The sequence below is a fragment of the Aquarana catesbeiana genome, linkage group LG02 (assembly GCF_042186555.1).
Source record: "Aquarana catesbeiana isolate 2022-GZ linkage group LG02, ASM4218655v1, whole genome shotgun sequence".
In the NCBI taxonomy this organism is placed as follows: Eukaryota; Metazoa; Chordata; class Amphibia; order Anura; family Ranidae; genus Aquarana; species Aquarana catesbeiana.
In genome coordinates, this window is record NC_133325.1 from 797979673 (window position 1) to 798005458 (window position 25786).

At 46.0% G+C, this 25786-nt stretch overlaps 1 protein-coding gene across 1 annotated transcript in view; it reads left to right on the plus strand.

Moving 5' to 3' along the window:
• Positions 1–9205: 9205 nt before the first annotated feature.
• The window catches only part of HGD (homogentisate 1,2-dioxygenase), a 78224-nt gene continuing 61643 nt past the window's right edge, over positions 9206–25786 (plus strand). Inside the window, exon 1 of the mRNA XM_073617509.1 lies at positions 9206–9351. Coding sequence (XP_073473610.1) covers positions 9337–9351 — 15 coding nt within the window. The 5' untranslated portion in view covers positions 9206–9336. The remainder of the gene's footprint in view (positions 9352–25786) is intronic.

The window sequence follows — 25786 nt, forward strand, 5'->3', positions numbered from 1 at the left end:
CTCCTCCTGGCCAATCAGGAAGCAGGTCCTGAGAGCCAATTGGCCAGAAGTCCTAAGACCTATTTGGCCACGAGTCCTAAGACCTGATTGGCCACGAGTCCTAAGACCTGATTGGCCACGAGTCCTAAGACCTGATTGGCCACCACGAGTCCTAAAACCTGATTGGCCACCACGAGTCCTAAGACCTGATTGGCCACCACGAGTCCTAAGACCTGATTGGCCACCACGAGTCCTAAGACCTGATTGGCCACGAGTCCTAAGACCTGATTGGCCACGAGTCCTAGGACCTGATTGGCCACGAGTCCTAAGACCTGATTGGCCACGAGTCCTAAGACCTGATTGGCCACGAGTCCTAAGTCCTGATTGGCCGGGAGGAGAAGCGATCGCTGGGACTCAATAGGAGATGCAAGGGGAAAGGCACAGAAGACGCGACTGAGATAGGGTAAGTGCAGGGCTGGCAGGCAATGGATGAGGGAAGCAGCAATTGATCGAGCGACAGGGTGGGGGAGCCATGATCGATCGAGCGTCGGGGGTGGTTGGCTGACTGGAGGGGGGGGTTGGCTGGCGGGCTGGGTGGGCCCCCCCCCCCCCCAAGAATATTGAGCACCAGCCACTACTGGTTTGAAACAAAAAAATACCAAGAATTCTGAAAATAAAACAATATTTTTTAATTCCTGCTATAAAACATATCCAATAAAAAAAATTAGAAAAATATAATTTCTTTATAAATGTAGGCCAATATGTGTTCAACATATTTTTGGTCAAAAAAATTCCAATAAACGTATATTAATTTTTTTGCGCAAAAGTTATAGCGTCTACAAACTATGAGATATATACTGGAATTTGTTTTTTTTTTGTTTTTTGGTTTTTTTTAAATCAAAAGAAGTTTTATTGTGCCATTTGTAATGAATCACAGGTTCCATAATAAAAATAAAAGGAAAGCAGTTTTTACATCCAAAGGTCATGCAAAATGCAAGTAAAGAAAATAAAACCATGGCACAACATGAATTATAATGGCGTGTCTTTAAAAGAAAAGGGATCTGTGTCGAGTGGGCAGGGTCTAACCTGCCGACCCAACACAGCAGAACCGAGGGCCAACGGGGCCCAAGAGTGAACAAGGTCACCCATATTCTACCCGCTCTTGGGGAATCTCCCCCTCTATGGTCAGAGGGTGTGTGCAGAGGTTGAATTTCCCTGGTCAAGTACAACAATAGTAGAGCATGGACCTTGCTCCCGTCCTAAAAGTCAAAATCAGCCTTCCACATAACCATTTACTCCTTTTATGCTTGTAGCAATCGATGTAGGACCAGTTGCGGAGGTGCCAGCCCTGGGGTTTCCAACCGGGCCTGCCATATGGAATAAAATTTACGAGTTGCATTTCTATGCTGATATGTTAAGTGCTCCCTGACAAGGATGTAGTTAACCTGTCCTACCCATCGTTTTTTGGTGGGAATACGTGGGGAGAGCCAGGACCTGTCCAGCCCCTTCTACTCCGTAGGGCTGCTGGTTCTCTTGTGTGGATGATAGTAAAGCTTGAATAGATATGAGATATCAGGCCCTTTTTCTCCTGTCCATAAAAAAAAGTCCCTTAGGAATGACTCGAAAGTGAATAGTGTAGATGCAGAGCCCTGGGCCTGGAGAGCGCGTCTCAATTGGAGGTTATTATAGAATTGTTGCCTGGGTAGGTTCAATTCTGCTTGCAGGTCCATGAAGGACCTTAATATATTTTGGTTATATAATTGGGAAATATTACAAATACCAGCCGGTCTCCATACCTGGAAACTTTCCAGTTTATATACTTCCGAAATTTTTTTTTTATACTAGTAATGACGCCGATCAGTGACTTACAGTGCCTTGAAAAAGTATTCATACCCCTTGACGTTTTCCACATTTTGTCATGTTACAACCAAAAACGTAAATGTATTTTATTGGGATTTTATGTGATAGACCAACACAAAGTGGCACATACAGTGGGGCAAAAAAGTATTTAGTCAGCCACCAATTGTGCAAGTTCCCTCTTAAAAAGATGAGAGAGGCCTGTAATTGTCATTATAGGTATACCTCAACTATGAGAGACAAAATGTGGAAACAAATCCAGACAATTACATTGTCTGATTTTTGGAAGAATTTATTTGCAAATTATGGTGGAAAATAAGTATTTGGTCACCTACAAACAAGCAAGATTTCTGGCTCTCACAGACCTGTATCTTCTTCTTTAAGAGGCTCCTCTGTCCTCCACTCATTACCTGTATTAATGGCACCTGTTTGAACTTGTTATCAGTATAAAAGACACCTGTCCACAACCTCAAACAGTCACACTCCAAACTCCACTATGGTGAAGACCAAAGAGCTGTCGAAGGACACCAGAAACAAAATTGTAGACCTGCACCAGGCTGGGAAGACTGAATCTGCAATAGGCAAGCAGCTTGGTGTGAAGAAATCAACTGTGGGAGCAATAATTAGAAAATGGAAGACATACAAGACCACTGATAATCTCCCTCGATCTGGGGCCCCACGCAAGATCTCACCCCGTGGGGTCAAAATGATCAGCAGAACGGTGAGCAAAAATCCCAGAACCACACGGGGGGACCTAGTGAATGACCTGCAGAGAGCTGGGACCAACGTAACAAAGGCTACCATCAGTAACACACTACGCCGCCAGGGACTCAGATCCTGCAGTGCCAGACATGTCCCCCTGCTTCAGCCAGTACATGTGAGGTTTGCTAGAGAGCATTTGGATGATCCAGAAGAGGATTGGGAGAATGTCTTATGGTCAGATGAAACCAAAGTAGAACTGTTTGGTAGAAACACAACTCGTCGTGTTTGAAGGAGAGAGAATGCTGAGTTGCAACCAAAGAACACCATACCTACTGTGAAGCATGGGGGTGGTAACATCATGCTTTGGGGCTGTTTCTCTGCAAAGGGAACAGGAGGACTGATCCGTGTACATGAAAGAATGAATGGGGCCATGTATTGTGAGATTTTGAGTGCAAACCTCCTCCCATCAGCAAGGGCATTGAAGATGAAACGTGGCTGGGTCTTTCATCATGACAATGAACCCAAACACACCGCCCCTGGGAACGAAGGAGTGGCTTTGTAAGAAGCATTTCAAGGTCCTGGAGTGGCCTAGCCAGTCTCCAGATCTCAACCCCATAGAAAACCTTTGGAGGGAGTTGAAAGTCCGTGTTGCCCAGCGACAGCCCCAAAACATCACTGCTCTAGAGGAGATCTGCATGGAGGAAATGGGCCAACATACCAGCAACAGTGTGTGACAACCTTGTGAAGACTTACAGAAAACGTTTGACCTCTGTCATTGCCAACAAAGGATATATAACAAAGTATTGAGATGAACTTTTCATATTGACAAAATACTTATTTTCCACCATAATTTGCAAATAAATTCTTTCCAAATCAGACAATGTGATTGTCTGGATTTGTTTCCACATTTTGTCTCTCATAGTTGAGGTATACCTATGATGACAATTACAGGCCTCTCTCATCTTTTTAAGTGGGAGAACTTGTACAATTGGTGGCTGACCAAATACTTTTTTGCCCCACTGTAATTGTGAAGTGGAAGGAAAATGATAAATGGTGTTCAACATTTTTTACAAATAAATATGTGAAAAGTGTGGGGGGGGCATTTGTATTCAGCCCCCTTTACTCCGATACCCCCTAACTAAAATCTAGTGGAACCAATTGCCTTCAGAAGTCACCTAATTAGTAAATAGAGTCCACCTGTGTGTACTTTAATCTCAGTATAAATACAGCTGTTCTGTGAAGCCCTCAGAGGATTGTTAGAGAACCTTAGTGAACAAACAGTATCACGAAAGCCAAGGAACACACCAGACAGGTCAGGGATAACATTGTGGAGAAGTATAAAGCAGGGTTCGGTTGCAAAAAAATATCCCAAGCTTTGAACATCTCACGGAGCTCTGTTCAATCCATCATCCGAAAATGGAAAGAGTATGGCACAACTGCAAACCTACCAAGACATGGCCGTCCACCTAAAGTGACAGGCTGGGCAAGGAGAGCATTCATCAGAGAAGAGCCAAGAGGTCCATGGTAACTCTGGAGGAGCTGCAGAGATCCACAGCTCAGGTGGGAGAATCTGTCCACAGGACAACTATTAGTCGTGCTCTACACAAATCTGCCCTTTATGGAAGAGTGACAAGAAGAAAGACATTGGATTTGAGTGCCTCAAATTAGTGCCCCCAGTGGAGTGTTGGCTGCAGATGGAGTGTTGGCTACAGTCTAGCTACATCTCCTCAAGAGTGGTGACAAAGGGAGAGAGTTGTGTGGGTGGAGGCATGGTGACTTGGGGTGTTACAGGCTGACTTGGGGAAGGGTGGAGACAGGTTGGTGATTTGAGGGTGCAGACATGATGGTGACCTGGGGGATGCAGGCATGGTGGTGACTAGGCTGGAGGGGGTGCAGGCATGGTGATGACTTGGGGGAGGGGGTGCAGGCATGGGGGGAGGGGGATGCAGGCATGGTGTTGTCATGGGGGGGAGGCGGGTGCAGGCATGGTGTTGACATGGGGGAGGGGGTGCAGGTATGGTGGTGACATGAGGAGGAACAGGTATGGTGATGACATGGGGGAGGGAGGCAGGTATAGTGGTGACATGGGGGGAGGGGGCTGCAGGTATGGTGATGACATGGGAGAGGGGGCTGCAGGTATGGTGGTGATATGGGGGGGAGGCGGTTGCAGGTTATGGTGGTGACACAGTGGGGAGGGGGAAGCAGGTATGGTGGTGACACGGGGGGAGGGGGGAAGCAGGTATGGTGGTGACATGGGAGGAGGGGGGAAGCAGGTATGGTGGTGACACGGGGGGGGAGAGGGGGGAAGCAGATATGGTGGTGACACGGGGGGAGAGGGGAAGCAGGTATGGTGGTGACACGGGGGAGAGGGGGGTGCAGGTATGGTGGTGACACGGGGGAGAGGGGGGTGCAGGTATGATGGTGACACGGGGGAGGGGGGAAGCAGATACGGTGGTGACACGGGGGGAAACAGGTATGGTGGTGACACGGGGGAGAGGGGGGTGCAGGTATGGTGGTGACACGGTGGTGAGGGGGAAGCAGGTATGGTGGTGACACGGGGGAGAGGCGGTTGCAGGTATGGTGGTGACACGGTGGTGAGGGGGAAAACAGGTATGGTAGTGACACGGTGGGAGAGGGGGGTGCAGGTATGGTGGTGACACGGGGGGAGGGGGAAGCAGGTATGGTGGTGACATGGGGGGAGGGGGGTGCAGGTATGGTGGTAACACGGGGGAGAGGGGGGTGCAGGTATGGAGGTGACACAGGGGGAGGGGGGAATCAGGTATGGTAGTAACATGGGGGGAGGGGGGTGCAGGTATGGTGGTGACAAGGGGGGAGGGGGTGCAGGTATGGTGGTGACATGGGGTGCAAGAGGGGAGCCAGGACCATCAATGTCCCTAGCCAGCGGAGCCCCGGTCCTTCCATGCTGGGCCTCAGCCTATGAGAAGAGTATTGCAGGGAAAGCTCCAAGCCTCCCATATACGGAGAACAATATCAGTGCCCCTGCCCATACACTGAGTACACCCCCTCCCCTTATTACTCCTCTCCCCCATTACACTGACAGGCCACAACTACGTCACGGGTCAGTCAGAGAACTCCTGAACAGCCAGGTGAAGCCTCCCTTCTTCCCTCCCGTCACTCCCACCGTTCCCCGAGCCCCGCCGCTCCCACGGTGTCCCCGCTCGTCGGACACACGGGGGCGGAGGGTGACGGCAGTGGTGGGTGGAGGCTGATCACGTCTTCCTTGTGTTCAGTGGAGAGCGGGGAGGGGTTGCCAATCCCTGCAGCCAATAGGCTTCAGTGTACAATAGAATTTTCAATTTGTACACTGAAGAGAGAAGCCGATTGGCTGCCCCTCTCCCCTGCACTGAACACAAGGGGAGACAACTCTGTGACTGACTCGTGGAGGCGACGGCGGGCATTTCTGTGGAGCCGTTGCCTTTTTTTGACAAAAACACTTTTTGCCTTTTTTTGACAAAAATTCGGGAAAACACTCGGGACAAGATTAAATCGGGATGAGGGTCCCAAAATCGGGATTGTCCCGGGAAAATCGGGACTGTTGGCAACTATGTCCCTGCTGAGAGGAGAGAGCTCTGCCTTGTTTACAAGTCTGTTTCTCTGACGATCGGTTGGTGCCGGTGGTGATCTGTTGGCCGGCACCCGCAGATCGGCATCTGCTGTGTTTAATCACAGCACGGCCGGGTCACCGGTGGCGCACACACTTTCTACCGGGAAGTGCAGAATCGCGTACCTAGTACGTGATCTGGTGCAGCAGGACCACCTTGCCGCCGTATATATCTAAATCTAAGCAGTTAATGCATTCTATGCTTTAAGGAAGGGGTCTCAAACTGGCGGCCCTATAGCTGTTGCGAACCTACAAGTCCCATCATTCCTCTGCCTGTGGGAGTCATGCTTGTAACTGTCAGCCTTGCAGTGCCTCATGGGAATTGTAGTTTCGCAACAGCTGGAGGGCCACCAGTTTGAAACCCCTGCTTTAAGGTAACAAACCTCCTGTTCTACAGGATCCCCTCCAGACCCCCCACTTATACTTACCTGAGCCCGATCCAGCATCGGGGAAGAGAACAGCGGCTCTCACCACTGTCTCCATCCTCAGTGGGCATTTTGATAGCTGCGGGAGCCATTGGCTTCTGTCAATCAAGTGCTGTGATGAGGGAGCAAGGGGAAGGGCTGAGCCACCCAATCTGTGTCCATAGACAGAAAGGGCGCCTCGGAAGAGAAGTTACAATGTTACAGTCTGATCTCTGGGCTCCTCTACAAAGTTACAATGTTACAGTCTGATCTCTGGGCTCCCCCTACAAAGTTACAATGTTACAGTCTGATCTCTGGGCTCCCCCTACAAAGTTACAATGTTACAGTCTGATCTCTGGACTCCCTCTACAAAGTTACAATGTTACAGTCTGATCTCTGGGCTCCTCTACAAAGTTACAATGTTACAGTCTGATCTCTGGACTCCCCTCTACAAAGTTACAATGTTACAGTCTGATCTCTGGACTCCCTCTACAAAGTTACAATGTTACAGTCTGATCTCTGGACTCCCTCTACAAAGTTACAATGTTACAGTCTGATCTCTGGACTCCCTCTACAAAGTTACAATGTTACAGTCTGATCTCTGGACTCCTCTACAAAGTTACAATGTTACAGTCTGATCTCTGGGCTCCCCCTACAAAGTTACAATGTTACAGTCTGATCTCTGGACTCCCTCTACAAAGTTACAATGTTACAGTCTGATCTCTGGACTCCCTCTACAAAGTTACAATGTTACAGTCTGATCTCTGGGCTCCCCCTACAAAGTTACAATGTTACAGTCTGATCTCTGGGCTCCCCCTACAAATTTACAATGTTACAGTCTGATCTCTGGACTCCCCTCTACAAAGTTACAATGTTACAGTCTGATCTCTGGACTCCCTCCACAAAGTTACAATGTTACAGTCTCAACTCTGGACTCCCTCCACAAAGTTACAATGTTACAGTCTGATCTCTGGGCTCCCCCTACAAAGTTACAATGTTACAGTCTGATCTCTGGGCTCCCCCTACAAAGTTACAATGTTACAGTCTGATCTCTGGACTCCCTCTACAAAGTTACAATGTTACAGTCTGATCTCTGGGCTCCCCCTACAAATTTACAATGTTACAGTCTGATCTCTGATCTCCCCCCTACAAAGTTACAATGTTACAGTCTGATCTCTGGACTCCCTCTACAAAGTTACAATGTTACAGTCTGATCTCTGGACTCCTCTCTACAAAGTTACAATGTTACAGTCTGATCTCTGGGCTCCCTCTACAAAGTTACAATGTTACAGTCTGATCTCTGGACTCCTCCTACAAAGTTACAATGTTACAGTCTGATCTCTGGGCTCCTCTACAAAGTTACAATGTTACAGTCTGATCTCTGGGCTCCTCTACAAAGTTACAATGTTACAGTCTGATCTCTGGGCTCCTCTACAAAGTTACAATGTTACAGTCTGATCTCTGGACTCCCTCTACAAAGTTACAATGTTACAGTCTGATCTCTGGGCTCCTCCTACAAAGTTACAATGTTACAGTCTGATCTCTGGGCTCCCCCTACAAAGTTACAATGTTACAGTCTGATCTCTGGACTCCCTCTACAAAGTTACAATGTTACAGTCTGATCTCTGGACTCCCTCTACAAAGTTACAATGTTACAGTCTGATCTCTGGACTCCTCCTACAAAGTTACAATGTTACAGTCTGATCTCTGGGCTCCTCCTACAAAGTTACAATGTTACAGTCTGATCTCTGGACTCCCTCTACAAAGTTACAATGTTACAGTCTGATCTCTGGGCCCCCTCTACAAAGTTACAATGTTACAGTCTGATCTCTGGACTCCTCCTACAAAGTTACAATGTTACAGTCTGATCTCTGGGCTCCCCCTACAAAGTTACAATGTTACAGTCTGATCTCTGGGCTCCCTCTACAAAGATACAATGTTACAGTCTGATCTCTGGACTCCCCTACAAAGTTACAATGTTACAGTCTGATCTCTGGGCTCCCCTCTACAAAGTTACAATGTTACAGTCTGATCTCTGGGCTCCCCTCTACAAAGTTACAATGTTACAGTCTGATCTCTGGGCTCCCTCTACAAAGTTACAATGTTACAGTCTGATCTCTGGACTCCCTCTACAAAGTTACAATGTTACAGTCTGATCTCTGGGCTCCCCCTACAAAGTTACAATGTTACAGTCTGATCTCTGGACTCCCCCTACAAAGTTACAATGTTACAGTCTGATCTCTGGGCTCCCTCTACAAAGTTACAATGTTACAGTCTGATCTCTGGGCTCCCCCTACAAAGTTACAATGTTACAGTCTGATCTCTGGGCTCCCTCTACAAAGTTACAATGTTACAATCTGATCTCTGAGGGGAGACTGAGGAAATGTTTGCTCCTGCCTGCAGCAGACTGATGACATCATCTCAGCCTAGGCTGAGTCACTTACTGGAGCTCTTGGATGGCTTTTTAGGTGTTTTCTGATCAGGATTCTGTTTCTATACTGTGACGTGTCTGGGATTTTTTCATGCAGATTTGTACAGATAATATAAAGGTTGTGGAGGGTTGTTGGCTTTTATCTGTTCAGTTTTACTTTTTGTGTGTTTGGTTGTCTTTGCACGTCTCCCTCACCCCCCCCAACCCCCCCCCCCTCCAGTAGAATTGTGTAAGAGGCCAGCCGCCTGTGTTTAATTAAACCCACATTGACGGAAAAGTTTAAAATCTGGAGGACACGACTCAGCGCTCAGCAGAAGAGCGGAGAGGTGACAGCGGCAGAGATGGGGGAACTCAAGGTAAGTCCCATGCTGCAATATAATTGGACGGAGTATTCCTTTAAGGAAAAAATGTACATAGTGATTTTCTGTTATGGATTATTATACTTCTTTTATATTTTTTGGTGGCCCAGAAAAATATCATTTTTTTGGTTAAAATCTCCTATTGTCTTCTCATACGTATTGTAAGATATATATATATGTCCTCTGATCCCATCTCCGCCTCCTTGCTGCGATCATTAGAGGGGGTCGCTACAAGTTTTTTTCATTTATGTTTCCATTACAAAGAACGCAACGGAAGGAATGAGACTCCATAGTATGGCGGGGAGACAGCAAGTGCCTTTTTTTGCTGCGCTCCACCTCTAACTGGAATATCCATTATGGGTGGATGCACTTTTTTCTCATTTATCCACTACTCCTTTATTTCTTAAGGTATTGTTCCAATGCGCTAATTAATTTAACCACTTAAGGACCGGAAGGATTTGCCCCCTTCATGACAAGGCCATTTTTTGCGATTCGGCACTGCGTCGCTTTAACTGACAATTGCACGGTCGTGCGACGTTGTACCCAAACAAAATTGAGATCCTTTTTTTCCCACAAATAGAGCTTTCGTTTGGTGGTATTTGATCACCTCTGCGATTTCTATTCATTGCACTATTCACAAAAAAAAGAGGGACAATTTTGTAAAAAATTCTATATTATTATATAATAAATATCCCAAAAAAACAAAACAAATTTCTTCCTCAGTTTAGGCCGATATGTACTTTTGATAAAAAAAAAATCACAATAAGCGTATATTGACTGGTTTGCGCAAAGTTATAGCGTCTACAAAATAGGGGATGTCTTTATGTCATTTTTTTTATAATTTTTTTTTCACTAGTAAGAATTTTTAGCGGGACTGCGACATTGCGGCGGACAGATCGGACACTTTTGTCACTTTTTGGGACCTTTGACGTTTATACAGCGATCAGACATAAAAATAGCCACTGATTATTGTGTCAATGCCATTGGCAGGGAAGAGGTTAACGTTAGGGGGCGATCAAGGGGTTAAATGTGCGTCCTAGTTTCTAGCTGTGGGGGGGATGGGACTTCCTGGAGGAGGAGACCGATCAATTGCTGTTCATAACCAGTATGAACAACAGATCTGTCTCCTCTCCTCTGACAGAACGGAGATCTGTCTGTTTACATTGACAGATCTCCATTCTCTCTCTCTCAGGAGCGATCGCAGGTGCCTGGTGGACATTGTGGCTCCATCACGCATCGGCTCCATCGTGCGCCCCCTAGTGTATTTAAAGTGGCCAACGTACAGCTACGGCGATTCGCCCAGGGGAGCCAACCTGCCAACTGCGGCAGCTGGTCCTTAACTGATTAAAATGTATTATAGGAGGTTACAGTGGCGGCTGGTGCTCCATCGCTTCCTGATTGGCCAGGAGGAGAAACAGGAAGACATTAGCGAATATTCATTTGTTAATGTCACAGAACTGGGTGGGCTCCAGGCGTAGTGCTCTGCGCCCCAAACCCACCCCTTTTTGAAGCCATTTTGAGCCTCAGGGACACTCGGAACGGTTTGTTGCCGTTCGGAAATACTCGGAAATACTTGGAAACACTCGGAAATACTCAGTTACCGAGTGTTTCCGAGCCTTTCTGAGGCTTTCCGAGTTCAGCCGAGCTGTCCCCGAGTATTTCTGAGGCTCTCTGGCGCCCCCCCCCTCTGGCCACATGCGGTATTGCATGTAATAGAAGTCAATGCAGAACTAATCATCTTCGTTTCCATTGACTTTGTGCTTTGGATTACAAGCATTCTCCTGGAACAGATTATGCCCGTAATAAAAGGTTCCACTGTAATAATAATAATAATCTATCTTCACCCCTCTCCTGGAGTTGCACAGAGCTTGTGTGTAACAATGGCAGCAAGGTTGACCCTTCACACAGGTGCAGCTTCTCTCTTGAAAGCTGTCTGGGTCCCCTTGTCAGACCTCTTCTGTCGTTGTGGCACGGCTCGTCCTCCAGAAGAGAGCGTCGCAAGAGGCAAGAAGGGGGGAAATCTGTCAAGAGACAATCCCCACCTTTTTCCAGAAACAGAATCCTATGAAGCACAGGTCACACTCTTTCCAGATGAATTCCTTTAGAAAGGGTTAGGGCCCATTCACACTGTCTATGTATACATCATTCTCTGTGTTGATGTCTTAACCACCGCTAAAGTTTGCAGCATAATTTGTAATATAATTATCTCCTATGATCTACAGCTCCATCTAGTGGTCATTAAAAAAAAATACAGTATACCGCATTATGGCCACTAGATGGAGCTGACAGTCAGAGGAGTTACATATATTACAAACAACATGGCAAACATTTGTGTCGCCCAGGTGATTGGTAAAGACGTCTGCCAAGCGCATTTTTTTTTTTTTATGTAGATTGCTATGTGTGGGGATTGTCATTTTTCTGCACTAGATCAAAGCCAGTCACCCCAAGGGCACCTAGAGCACAATAGTTTTCTATGTGCCCTGTCCACACCGCAATGCTGCCTTTAGGTGGGTTGCAGTGCATCACAGAACAATGCAGACATGCTACATGTTTCCACAAGGCACCATCGCTCACCCGATGTCAGTGCCAGTCACCGTGCCACAGCTCCGCCACAGTAGATAGACAAGAATATAACATCATGTTGGCATTTCAATAAAGTTTAAAAAATAAAAAAGTAAACCGTGCTTTGCATTGTAAAAAATGCAAGGTTTGGCCGGCACAAAGCAGACACAAGCCCACACGTATCGTTTTTGGCATGCAGCTATTGTGAATGCAGCCAGGACAAGGTGGGCAGGCGGGGAAGCTGCCCTGGGCACTGTGGTACCACGTGAGGTGGGCGGGCGCCACAAGGAGATTGAGGGAGAGGGGATTTGTGTTGCAAGGAGGAATTTGTTGGGGCGGCAGGGGGTAAGTATTGTTCTAGGAGGGACATTTTTTCCTATAGGGGGGGGGTGTTACTTGTAGTAATTTAGGGGGATTTGTGTTTGGAGGGGCGATGGGGGGGGGGGTAGAAGATTTGAAGTGGGGGGGGAGAAAATGTGTGCAAGAGGGGACACTTTAGGGGTAGAAGATTTGCGCTAGAAGGGGAAATTTGGGGAATTTGTGCTGGAAGGTGGAAATTTGAAGTGGGGGGGGGGTGGAGAAAATGTGTGCAAGAGGGGACATTTTAGGGGTAGAAGATTTGTGCTAGGAGGGGGAATTTTGGGAATTAATACTGGAAGGGAGAAATTAAAAGTGGGGGGGGGGGATGTGTGCAAGAGGGAACACTTTAGGGTTAGAAGATTTGTGCTAGGGGGGGAAATTTTGGGAATTTGCGTTGGAAGGGGGAAATTTGAAGTGGGGGAGAGAAAATGTGTGCAAGAGGGGACACTTTAGGGGTAGAAGATTTGCACTAGAAGGGGAAATTTGGGGAATTTGCGTTGGAAGGGGGGGATTTGAAGTGGGGGGGGAGAGAAGATGTGTGCAAGAGGGGACACTTTAGGGGTAGAAGATTTGTGCTAGGAGGGGAAATTTTGGGAATATGTGCTGGGAGGGGGAAATTTAAAGTGGGGGGGGGAATGTGTGCAAGAGGGGACATTTTAGGGGTAGTGCGTGCATAGTGCGTTTTTAGCGCTTTTTTGATGCATTTTGCATTATTTAACCTGCCCAGCAACAAATTGGCCAAATAAAAAGAAAAAAAGCATAACATTTTTTTTTAAATGCTTCAAAAACGCGGCAAAATTACGCATCTAAAAACGCGGGAAGCGCAGCAAAAAGCACTGCAGAGACGCCAAAAGCAACATGCATAGATGTAAATGGAGCCTTAGATTGATAAAGAGAAGAGTACAAGGATGATGATGATAGGAATGATGAATGATCTGGGCTCCTCTTGCTGTCCTCTCTGACCTTTGAAGCTTTGCAGGCTCTGGTTGCACTTTGGATGGGCCCATTAAGCGGAGGGTGGAGGGGAGGGGAGGGGAGTGTTCTCTCCTCAGCCAATCACAGCCTCCAATCGCACATCTGCCCAGCGGTTCTGACACATGGAATCCGCACTAAACTTCAAACACAAGTCAGATTCCTGCTGCTGTCACCGCTTAACCCCGTCCTGGACAGGACCGTCCGCCGCTTCACCGCTAACGGCTATAAAGGATCAGCGCAGTGAAGAAGAATGTTACTTTATATCAAAATGATACATTGTATCAGATACAAAACACAGAAGTGTACACAGATCCTGAGATATTTAGGCTGCGTTCACTTTTTTAGTATCTCATGAGTGCACGTAAAAGCACGCGATTTCCGCACATATTTATGGAATTTGCAGAAAACGCCTGTCACACTTGTGTTGCCATTCATAACAATACAAATGCAGCAAAAAAAAAAAAAAAAACACCCATTTCTTGCATGAAAAAAAAACAAGCAACAAATACAACAAAATCTGTGTTAATTTTGTTGACTAAAACATTTTAGTCGAATAGATAAATACTATTTTAGTTGACTAAAATACGACTAAAACTAAAATAACTCGAGATGACTAAAATATGACTAAAACAAAAATGACATTTTAGTCAAAAGACCAAGACTAAAACCAAATTGAGATTTGACTTCAAAATGAACACCGGTCTGTAGTGAATGTTCATACCTCAATACCATAAATAATAACAGATGAGATTCTTCACTCCAGCCGTATATAATGAGTTTGGAAATTGTAGAGAAATGTTAACGAATGCATTACAATTTAATTACACCCATTAGATTTTAGACGACTAAAATGAGTTTTAGTCGACTAAAATGTACTGAAGATTTAGTCGACTAAACACGACTAAAACTAAAACAATTGCAGAAGAAAAAATGGGACTAAAACTAAAATGCCATTTTAGTCCTAAGACTAAGAGTAAAACTAAATCAAAAATTGCTGCCAAAATTAACACTGAACAAAATGCCCTCTTAACCTCTTGGTGCCGGCGCTTCCCGGACCTTGAAGAGGTTTATATATTGGAAAGCTCCCGTTCGCAAGCAGCGATTGGGGACTTTCCGTTAGCCGCTGGTAACCGCGCCGGGAGCGCACAGGGCGTGTGCCCTTTCGGCACAGCTCAATTTTCCCCAATTCACGCAAATATGCGGCCGCTCGGCGCCAAGACCCACTCGCCGAGAGTCCGGCACCGAGAGGTTATAAAACACACAATGCTCGATGCTGAAAAAGGTACAAGCTACTTTGGCGCCTTTGTCACCCGTAAGACCGCCCATTGAAGCCAATGGACTGCCTTATGCGTGTGGAGCAAAAAGACATGCATAAATGTGGTGCGATTTTGCGCGCTTTTCCATAATGGCAAATGTGAACGTAACCTTAAAGCTGGACTCCAGGCAAACACCTAAATACACAGATTGAGGCCTCGTTCACGTAGGTGTACCGCGCCTTACACTTGCGCAAAGGACCGTCTTTACCTTCAGAATGCAGACTGCGATCTGAGCCCTACACTCGGGGATGCCATAAAGATCCATGCAGCCCTCCGCCTGTCATTGCTTTTAACAGTCTTCCTGCACAGAACACATCACCCTCCTGTGCAGGTAAAGACAGCGCTGTGCGCAGGTGTAGCGAACAGTAAGCCAGTGTGAATGAGCTATATATATGAATGAGCTGCTCTACTATTGTCCATCCAGTCCTAAGATTTACACAGCTCTGCCACACTTCACAGTCCTGCCTGGCAGGGGAGGGCGAATGATCTTTCTCTGCTGCAGTTTCACTTTCACTTACAGTTCAACCCATTTTGCAGCAGACTAATGAGCTCATCTCTCTCACTCCGCTGTCTCCTCCTAGAAATAAATTTGCACGCATTTGTGGGAAAATGCGGATTGTGCGCAAAAATGTGCGTAAATCCGTGCAAGTACATACGTAAAACACGCCTGAAATTACGTCTGAAAAAGTATTTGCTCAAACAGGAGTATCATGTACAGGAGGACTTAAAGTGATGGTACAGTATATATATATATATATATATATATATATATATATATATATATATATATATATATATATACAGTATATCACAAAAGTGAGTACACCCCTCACATTTTGGTAAATCTTTTCTTCTATCTTTTCATGTGACAACACTGAAGAAATGACACTTGTCTACAATGTAAAGTAGTGAGTGTACAGCTTGTATAAGAGTGTAAATTTGCTGTCCCCTCAAAATAACTCAACACACAGCCATTAATGTCTAAACCGCTGGCAACAAAAGTAAGTACACCCCTAAATTAGCCATTTTCCCTCCCCGGTGTCATGTGACTCGTTAGTGTTACAAGGTCTCAGGTGTGAAAGGGGAGCAGGTGTGTTAAATTTGGTGTTATCGCTCTCACTCTCTCATACTGGTCACTGGAAGTTCAACATGGCATCTTATGGCAAAGAACTCTCTGAGGATCTGAAAAAAAAGAATTGTTGCTCTACATAAAGATGGCCTAGGCTATAAGAAGATTGCCAAGACCCTGAAACTGAGCTGCAGCACGGTGGCCGAGACCATACAGAGGTATAACAGGACAGGTTCCACTCAGAACAGGCCTCGCCATGGTCATCCAAAGAAGTTGAGGTCACGTGCTCAGCGTCATATCCAGAGGTTGTCTTTGGGAAATAGACGTATGAGTGCTGCCAGCATTGCTGCAGAGGTTGAAGGAGTGGGGGGTCAGCCTGTCAGTGCTCAGACCATACGCCGCACACTGCATCAAATTGGTCTGCATGGCTGTCGTCCCAGAAGGAAGCCTCTTCTAAAGATGAAGCACAAAAAAGCCTGCAAACAGTTTGCTGAAGACAAGCAGACTAAGGACTAGGGATGAGCTTCGCGTTCGAGTCGAACCCATGTTCGACTCGAACATCGTCTGTTCGATCGTTCGCCGTATTGCGAACGATATGGGCCGTTCGCGCCAAATTCGGGTGGCGCGTCACGGCCCATAATTCACTGCGGCATCGCAGTGCATTGCTGGCTGATGATTGGCCAAGCATGCACTATGACCCGCATGCTTGGCCAATCAATGCGCTGTCAGTAGAGAGAGCTGTAATTGGCCAAAGCCGGGGTGGCTGTGGCCAATTATGGCTCAGGGGGTTTAGAACACGCCCCACACTATATAAGGCCGCCTGCACGGCGGCCCTGTGTAGTGTGTTCCGGCGTGCTTAAAGAGAGAGAGAGACAGTGTCATTTCATTTGAGTTAGCTAGATTAGGCAGGACAGTCAGTGAGTTAGCTGCACTTACTGTGTATTGTGTATATATATATGCATCCCAGGTGTTGTGTGTATATATATATATATATATACACTGTATTCAGTTTAGCTAGATCTGTTCTTGTTATCTTCCTACTGACAGGCAGGCTTGTCTTGTTACAGATACCTGAAGAAAATTGCTGGTGTTCTTTTGATCCTATTAGTACAACAGTCAGGCAGCTAAACTATTTACAGTTAGTGTAGTGCGTCCTGCTCACAGTGTTCAGCTAAAGCTACAAGTTAGTGTAGTGTGACCTCTGCACAGTGTTCAGCTAAAACTACAAGTTAGTGTAGTGCGTCCTACTCACAGTGTTCAGCTAAACCTACAGGTTAGTGTAGTGCGACCTCTGCACAGTGTTCAGCTAAAGCTACAAGTTAGTGTAGTGCGTCCTCCTCACAGTGTTCAGCTAAAGCTACAAGTTAGTTTAGTGTGACCTCTGCACAGTGTTCAGCTAAAGATACAAGTTAGTGTAGTGCGTCCTCCTCACAGTGTTCAGCTAAAGCTACAAGTTAGGGTAGTGCGTCCTCCTCACAGTGTTCAGCTAAAGCTACAAGTTAGTGTAGTGCGTCCTCCTCACAGTGTTCAGCTAAAACTACAAGTTAGTGTAGTGTGACCTCTGCACAGTGTCCAGCTAAAGCTACAAGTTAGTGTAGTGCGTCCTCCTCACAGTGTTCAGCTAAAACTACAAGTTTGTTTTTTGCGAGCTCTGCACAGTGTTCAGCTAAAGCTACCTGTAGAAGGTTGGTGGTGTTTTCCTGATCCTATCACTAAAGATGCCATGCGGTGCTTGAGCTGGTGTGCTTGGGGGACAGGAGCCACACTGGGGCAGAGGTTCTGTCAGCTCTGCAGGGGCAGGTTCAGAGGTGGTTGACGCCACGCCAACTTAAGGCAGGAATGGTGGTTTGCGATAATGGCACCAACCTCCTCTCTGCCCTCCAACGGACAAATTACCCATGTGCCCTGTTTGGCTCACGTCCTTAACTTGGTGGTGCAGCGGTTCTTGGGCAGGTACCCGGGCTTACAGGATGTCCTGAGGCAGGCCAGGAAAGTCTGTGTGCATTTCCGCCGGTCATATAATGCCAGTGCTCTGCTTGCAGACCTCCAAAAGGAGTTTAACCTGCCCAAGAACCGCTTAATCTGTGACATGCCCACCAGGTGGAACTCAACGTTGGCCATGCTGCAGCGGCTGCACATGCAGCAGAGGGCCATCAATGAGTACCTGTGCAAATATGGCACTAGGACAGGGTAGGGGAACATGTTTTTTTTTCCCCACGCCAGTGGGCCATGATCAGGGATGCATGCACTGTCCTGTCACCATTTGAGGAGGCCACGAGGATGGTCAGCAGTGGCAGTGCATGCATCAGTGACACTGTCCCCCTTGTCCACCTGTTGGAGCACACGCTGTGTGGAATAATGGACAGGGCACTTGAGGCAGAACAGAGGCAGGAAGAGGAGGACTTCCTTAGCTCTCAAGGTCCCCTTTATCCAGACAGTGTTCCTGCGTGCCCGCTGATCACACAGGAAGAGGAGGAGGAGGAGGATTGTGTCAGTATGGAGGTGGAGCCTGGCACTCAGCATCAGCAGCAGTCTTTAAGGGATCAGTCCCAAGAAACACATGGACTTGTACGTGGCTGGGAGGAGGTGGCTGCGGACCATGTCGTCCTTAGTGACCCAGAGGACTCCGGACCGAATGCCTCAGCAAACCTACGTTGCATGGCCTCCCTGATCCTGCAAAGCCTGCGTATTCTTGTATTCGTGGTATCAAGAAGAAGGACCAATACTGGCTGGCAACCCTCCTTGATCCACGTTACAAGGGTAAGGTTGTGGACCTTATCTTGCCATCGCAGAGGGAGCAGAGGATGAAACATCTTCAGGAGGCCTTGCAGAAAGGTCTGTGCAACGCGTTCCCAGAGACTGGGAGGTTACAAACTCCTGTTTCTGGACAACGTGTTGCTGAGGCTTCGGTCAGTCAAAGAAGGAGCAGTGGAGACGGAGGCCGTCTGACCGATGCGTTTAGACAATTTTTTAGTCCGCAGCCCCAAGGTATGATCGGTTCCAGCAACCGTTGCCAGCGTCTGTTTTACATGGTGCAGGAATACCTAGGGGCAAGATCTGACTTGGACACCTTTCCCACAGAAAATCCTCTGGGTTACTGGGTCTTGAGGATGGATCACTGGCCAGAGCTTGCACAGTATGCAATTGAGCTACTGGCCTGTCCTGCGTCCAGCGTTCTTTCGGAACGCACATTCAGTGCTGCTGGAGGCCTTGTCTGTTTTACATGGTGCAGGAATACCTAGGGGCAAGATCTGACTTGGACACCTTTCCCACCGAAAATCCTCTGGGTTACTGGGTCTTGAGGATGGATCACTGGCCAGAGCTTGCACAGTATGCAATTGAGCTATTGGCCTGTCCTGCGTCCAGCGTTCTTTCGGAACGCACATTCAGTGCTGCTGGAGGCTTTGTAACCGATCACAGGGTGTGTTTGTCCACCGACTCTGTCGATCAACTGACCTTCATAAAAATGAATCAGTCTTGGATCACCACCAGCTACCAAGCACCTGATGCTGATGTAACCGAATAATTTTTTTTGAAATCTCAGATCCCTTCAAAGACTGCCTATGCTGATGCTCAGTGACTCCTGAGTAATTATCCTCTTCCTCTTCAATGATCACGCTGATAGCTTGTAAGAACATTTTTGGTTCTAGGCGCCACCACCAGTGCCTAAGGCCCAATTTTTCAGCCCCTGTTTAACAGGGGCATGTAATTACAGTTTTTGATGCAATACTTTGCAGCAGGGCTCGTTCCTGCGTTCCAACTAGAGTATCTGTGAGGGGTTGCAGTGTTGTGGCACCAGCACCAGTGCCTAAGGCCCAATTTTTCAGCCCCTGTCTAACAGGGGCGTGTAATTACAATTTTTGATGCAATACTTTGCAGCAGGGCTCGTTTCTGCGTTCCAACTAGAGTATCTGTCAGGGGTTCCAGTGTTGTGGCACCAGCACCAGTGCCTAAGGCCCAATTTTTCAGCCCCTGTTCAACAGGGCATGTAATTACAATTCTTGATCTAATATTTCACAGCAGGGCCCGTTTCTGCGCCCACCAAGAGCGAGTGAGGACTTACAGTGTTGTGGCACCAGCACCACCATCACCACCAAAGGCCCAATTTTTATGCCCCTGTTCAACAGGGGCATGTAATTACAATTCTTGATCTAATATTTCACAGCAGGGCCCTGTGAGGGCTTACAGTGTTGTGGCCACACCAACACCTAAGGCCCAAATTTCTGCTGAGTATATAGGGCAGGCCCCTACTTTCAAACATCCAACTTACAAACGACTCCTACTTGCAAACAGAAGGAGACAACAGGAAGTGAGATGAAATCTACCCCTGGGAAGGGAAATTCTCTCCTGTAAGAGTTAATATGGGAAAAACATTTCTCCTTTCCACTGATGCTTTCCAATCCTTGTTCCACAAAAAAACCCAAATTTTCAAAAAACATTTGTCATTGGGACAAAAAGTGAGGTGAAATCTTCTGAAGAGGAGCACAGGCAGCAAAACAAATGTCACAGGGGTGATAACCCTTCCCTATGTTTTCCAAAAAGCTTAAAATAGATTTTTTGGCTGGAGCTAAACACGTTAAAAATGTACCCGTTCAAAATGACAAACAGATTCTACTGAACAACAAACCTACAGTCCCTGTCTTGTTTGCACCGCCTGTATACTGCTGTTCAGAGTATATAGGGCCTGTATACTGCTGTTTCCTTTTTTAATTTGGGTTTGGGGTTCCCCTTAATATCCATACAAGACCCAAAGGGCCTGGTAATGGACTGGGGGGTACCCATGCCTTTGGCTCACTGATTTTCATCCATATTACCAGGACCCGACATTACATTAAAGCCGCAAGCAGTTTTAAATGACTTTTTTTCCTTTAAAAATGACATTTTGTGCAGGGACTGTTCTAAGCACAGGAAACATGCGCCACTTTACAGGCATACTATAGACACCCCCCAGGTACGATATTTAAATTAATATTTCACTTTTTTTTTTTTTTTTTTTTTTTTTTTTTGTTGCTACTTCAGCTTTTACAATGAGAGGGTTTAAATCACCATAATTAGGTCATTTCTTCCCATTATAACTTCACATCATGGTAGCAGAAATAGTGTTGTTATTACCTTTGAAATAAATAAAAGAAAAAGAACTTTATTATGACACTCCAATATTATAAATATAAACTCCAACTATCCTTAACCCGAATAGAATTTTTAGTAACTTAGTCCCTCCTCCCCCCTCCCACCCAAATTCACCCCCCCAATTTCCCCTCCCACCCTAATTACCCAGCGATATCTACTCTAGTATTTGCAACCTCATATAAACTTTTCCGCATACAACCATGTTTTTTTATAGGCTAACCATTCCGCCCATTTTGTTCCCTCCCGGGCTTCCTCTACCTCTACCGAGAGATCTTCATCATCGCCAGCCTCAAGAATATAGATTTCGTTGACTCTAATTAACCATTCTCGAATGCTTGGACCTGCTATCTCTTGCCATTTTTTGGGTATTGAACTTTTGGCCGTATTTAGGAGAATGGGCATCAGAGAAGCATTGTACTTGCTCGTTCGACCCTCCGTCCCATGAAACAAGCAAACCCAAGGATCTTCTCTGATCACTGACCCCGTTATCTCTTGTATTATCTTAAGGACTTCTTGCCAGAATTTTTTAACAGTTGGACATTCCCACCAGAGGTGAGCCATCGATCCCCTGGCGGGACATCCCCTCCAGCAATTACCAGAGACTTCTCCCTGCATCTTGTTTAGCCTATCTGGTGTCATGTACCATCTGGCCAAGCATTTAAAATTTGATTCAATTGTGCTCACATCAACTGCCGATTTGTGTGTTGCATTGAAGATGTTCAGCCATGTTACGTCGTTTGGTAGTGTACCCAACTCAGACTCCCATTTATTGCAGTATAACGGTTTGGTACCAATGCCATCATCCCGCACTATTTGATATAATTCTTTTATTTTAATTTTATTTTTCAGAAATAATTTCTCAATAGGCCTGAGATTCTCCTTGTCCCTAATTGGTCCTGGTAGACTTTTAATAAAGGAGGCCAACTGATTGTACCTCCATATATCTATGTTCTTTAGGTCATTTAGCAGAGACAACTCCTGAAAAGAAATGATTTTACCCTTTCTTGTGATATCTAATAACTGTATTTCGTGGTTCCCTATCCAATTCCCTCCTACCTCTTTTAATCCTGGTGGAAAAAACTTATTTTCCTTCAAATATATGAAGGGTGAGTTGAATTCCCATGCCTTCTGTCTGTGTAAATGATCCCAAACCTTGAAAGTGTACCGTGTTATTATGTGTGTATTTGGACTTAATTCCCTGACATGTGGAGGGTTCCAAATTAAATGACTTATATTTGTGTTCAAATCTCTTTCTAATTTCCCCCATCTTTTCCCTATTGATTCTTTACCCCAAACTAACATTCGTGAGAGGACTATTGCTCTGTGATAAATCTTGAAGTCTGGAAGAGCCAGACCACCCTGTGCTTTGTCCCTGCACATGACCCCAAAGGCAATCCGTGGCCTCTTGTTTTTCCAAATAAACTTGGAAATGATGTTGTTCAAAGTTCTGAAGAAAGATGGTGCTAACGGAATTGGCAATAACTGCATTTTGTATAGGATCTTCGGGGCTAGAGTCATTTTAACAAAATTGACTCGACCAAGCCAAGATAAAGGGGAATACATACTTTTCTTTGTTTCTTGCTTAATTTCTTCAAGGAGGGATATAAAGTTCAATTGATATAATTTCCTAAAGGATTTTGTTAATACTATTCCTAAGTAATCTATTTTTTCCCGCCACGGAAATTGAAAGTATTCTTTAAGTTTAATTATCTCCTGTTTCTTTATATTAATATTTAGGGCTGCTGATTTACTAAGGTTCACCTTATAATTTGAAAGTTCCCCGTATCTCCTCAGCGTAGCCAGGAGATTCGGGAGTGAAATCCTTGGGTTTGCTAGATAAAATAATACATCATCGGCGAACGCCGAGAGCTTGTGTTCATCGCCTTCCACTATACATCCGCGTATATCTGGATTTTTCCTGATTACCGCCAATAGGGGCTCTAAAGTTAGGGAAAACAGAAGAGGGGACAGGGGACATCCCTGTCTAGTTCCGTTTTCCATCCTAACTTCTCCTGAAAGTATGCCGTTCACTTTGACTAATGCAGATGGGGCTTTGTAAAGAGCCCTGATCCAATTTACCATGGTGTCACCCAGTCCAATCGCCCTCAAAGTCTTTATCATGAACCCCCAGTCTACTCTGTCGAAGGCTTTCTCTGCATCCAACGACAGTAGCAGACCGGGGGTCCCTTTCGCTTTCATCGCCCCCATAATCAATAGTGATCTCACACCATTATCCCTCCCCTCTCTGCCTGGGACAAAGCCAGTCTGATCGGGGTGTATCCAGTATGACATTTTATCCTTCAGCCTATTAGCTATAACCTTGGCGTATAATTTTGTATCGGTATTGAGTAAGGCGATCGGCCTATAGCTCGAACACAGTGAGCTATCTTTCGCCTCCTTAGGTATTAAGGCAATCGATGCCATCAATGCTCCTTCACAGAATTCCTCCTGGCTTCCTATCTTGTTCCAGATCTGACAGAGCTTGGGGGTCAGAATATCTTTGAATTTTTTATAAAAATAATTGGTGAAGCCATCGAGTCCCGGGCTTTTCCCCGAGGGAGAAGCCTTCAAAGCCCGCTCAATCTCCTCCACCGTAATGGGTTCTTCTAATTCTTTTGCCTCATTATCCGCGAGGCTTGGTAGACCTGCCTCTCTTAAAAATTCATCTGATTTTTCTTCCTTACTCTGAATACTGTCTTCACTTTGTTTAACTTTATATAGAGCTGTGAAATATTTTTGAAACTCTACAGCTATGTCGCTAGAGGTATATTTAAATATCCCATTTTTATTTTGAATCCTCTCTATGAAATTCGTATCCCTCTTTTTTTTAACAACTGATGCCAGGTGTTTCCCTATTTTGTTGCCCCACCTAAATCTGTTTTTTGCGCTCTTGTACAGTATGCGTTTTGATTCCAATTCTATTAGATCTTTTAATTCTTCTCTTTTATGGATTAACTGCATTAGGGATAGGTTATGGCCCCCATTGGCTGATTTATGTATTTGTTCCAGCTGATGTATTTCTTCCATTAGCTCCACCCTTCTCTTCTCCCCTTCTTTTTTCTCCTTGGCTTCCAAAGAGATCAATATGCCCCTTATATAAGCTTTCAACGCCTCCCACAGAACTGAACCTGAAACCTCTCCAGTGTCATTTATCTTGAGGAAGCCCGTAATTTCCTCCCGTATCTTACTGTAAATGGTTGGATTATCTATTAATTTGTCATCTAGTTGCCATGAGAATGGTGATCTCCGGAGTCCCGGAGTCACCACCCTCATCGATACCGGCGCGTGGTCGGAGAGTGTAGCCACGCCTATCTCCGTCTCTTTGACACAATCTAATAACCTATGGTCTACCAGAAAGTAATCGAGGCGGGAGTAGGACCCATGTACAGAGGAGAAAAAAGTGTAGTCTCTACTTTTTGCATGTTGTACCCTCCAAACATCTAGCAAATGGCAGTTATGCAGTTTCTGACTAATTTTTTTTGATAGTCTCCCACTCATTCTCTGGTTACCGACTGTGCTATCCATCGCAGGGTCTAAACAAAAGTTCAAATCGCCGGCCATTATCACCTGTCCTGCCCTGAAATCTGCCAACTTGTTTAAGATGCATAGCAAAAATTTTGCTGGGTTATTATTTGGGCAGTAGATATTCACCAGTGTAAAAACCCTTTCTCCTATTCTAATTTTCAGAAAAAGATAGCGACCGTCCCTATCCTCACATCTTTCTAATACCGTGAACCTAGTCCTTTTTGAGAACCCGATTGCAACCCCTTTGGCTCTCTTAATGGGGGAGTCGCTATAAAACCAGTTAGGGAAGCATTTAGAGAATAATCTAATGTGAGAGTCTTGTGAAAGGTGGGTCTCTTGAAGGAACACTACATCTGCCTTAAGTTGTTCTAATTCTCGCAAGACTTTATGACGTTTAAGGGGGGAATTTAGTCCCTTAACATTATAAGTAAAACATGAAAACTCTGTCATTTGACTATACATAATGCTGCTCGCTAGATTCACAGCTTATATTTTGCACTCTTTCCTTTAATATCTGCCGGGCCCTCCCCCTCTCTCTACCTCCCCAACCACCCTCCACCCCAATCCCCCCATCCCCCACCCCCCCCCATACTCCCCCCATCCCCCCCCCCTCCCCCCCTGCCCAAAACCAGCAGTGTGTCTACTGCCCAGAGATATAACTTCTCTCGGCATGCGACCGGCCATACCCTTGGGGTGTGACTCTAATGACGGATCGCCTCGGTCGCCATGCCCCCCCCCCCGGGTCCGAGAGGAAGGAGGAGGGGGGGGGGACATCGCGAGCGGGCGGGCACCCATACGGCCGCCCATCCTCACATCGGGTGTCCTCCCCCTCCCACCCACGCACCCCCCCAGCCCCCCAACCCCCCCCCCCATGAATTCCAGATGTCTAAACCACAGCCGTGCTTTGCACCAATTATTTGAATATGGTTGGAACAGGGATATTTAGATCATTGCAGAAATCCTGCATATTGTCTATATGTTTCAGTCTGCTTGTTCTACCCGCTTTCACTACAATCAGTGAAGTTGGGAAACCCCAACTATATTTCATGTTAGCTTTTCTCAATTCCTCCAGGAGGGGTCGCAACTGCCTTCTCCAGGCCAAAGTCTCAGCCGAAATGTCAGCAAAACACTGGATTTCAACCCCCTCGAATTTTACTGTTTGTGCTTTCCTGAGATTACTCCATACTTTTGCTTTATCTTCATAATGGTGGAACCTTATAATTATATCCCTGGGTTTATCCTCACTAACATTTGGGGGTTTCCTTAATCTGTGAACCCTGTCAATCTTCAGTTCGTCGTCTGGATTTCGGCCCAGAATCGGGTTGAAGATAGCTTTCATTTTAGCATGCAGATCTTCATCTCGTTGTTCAGGGAGGGCACGCAGCCTCAAATTTTGTCTGCGATTCTGGTTTTCTTGCGCTTCTAATTTGTAACACATGTCCCGTTGGGCTAGTTGTAGGTCTTTTACCTGTTGTTTTAGGATGATTATTTCTCT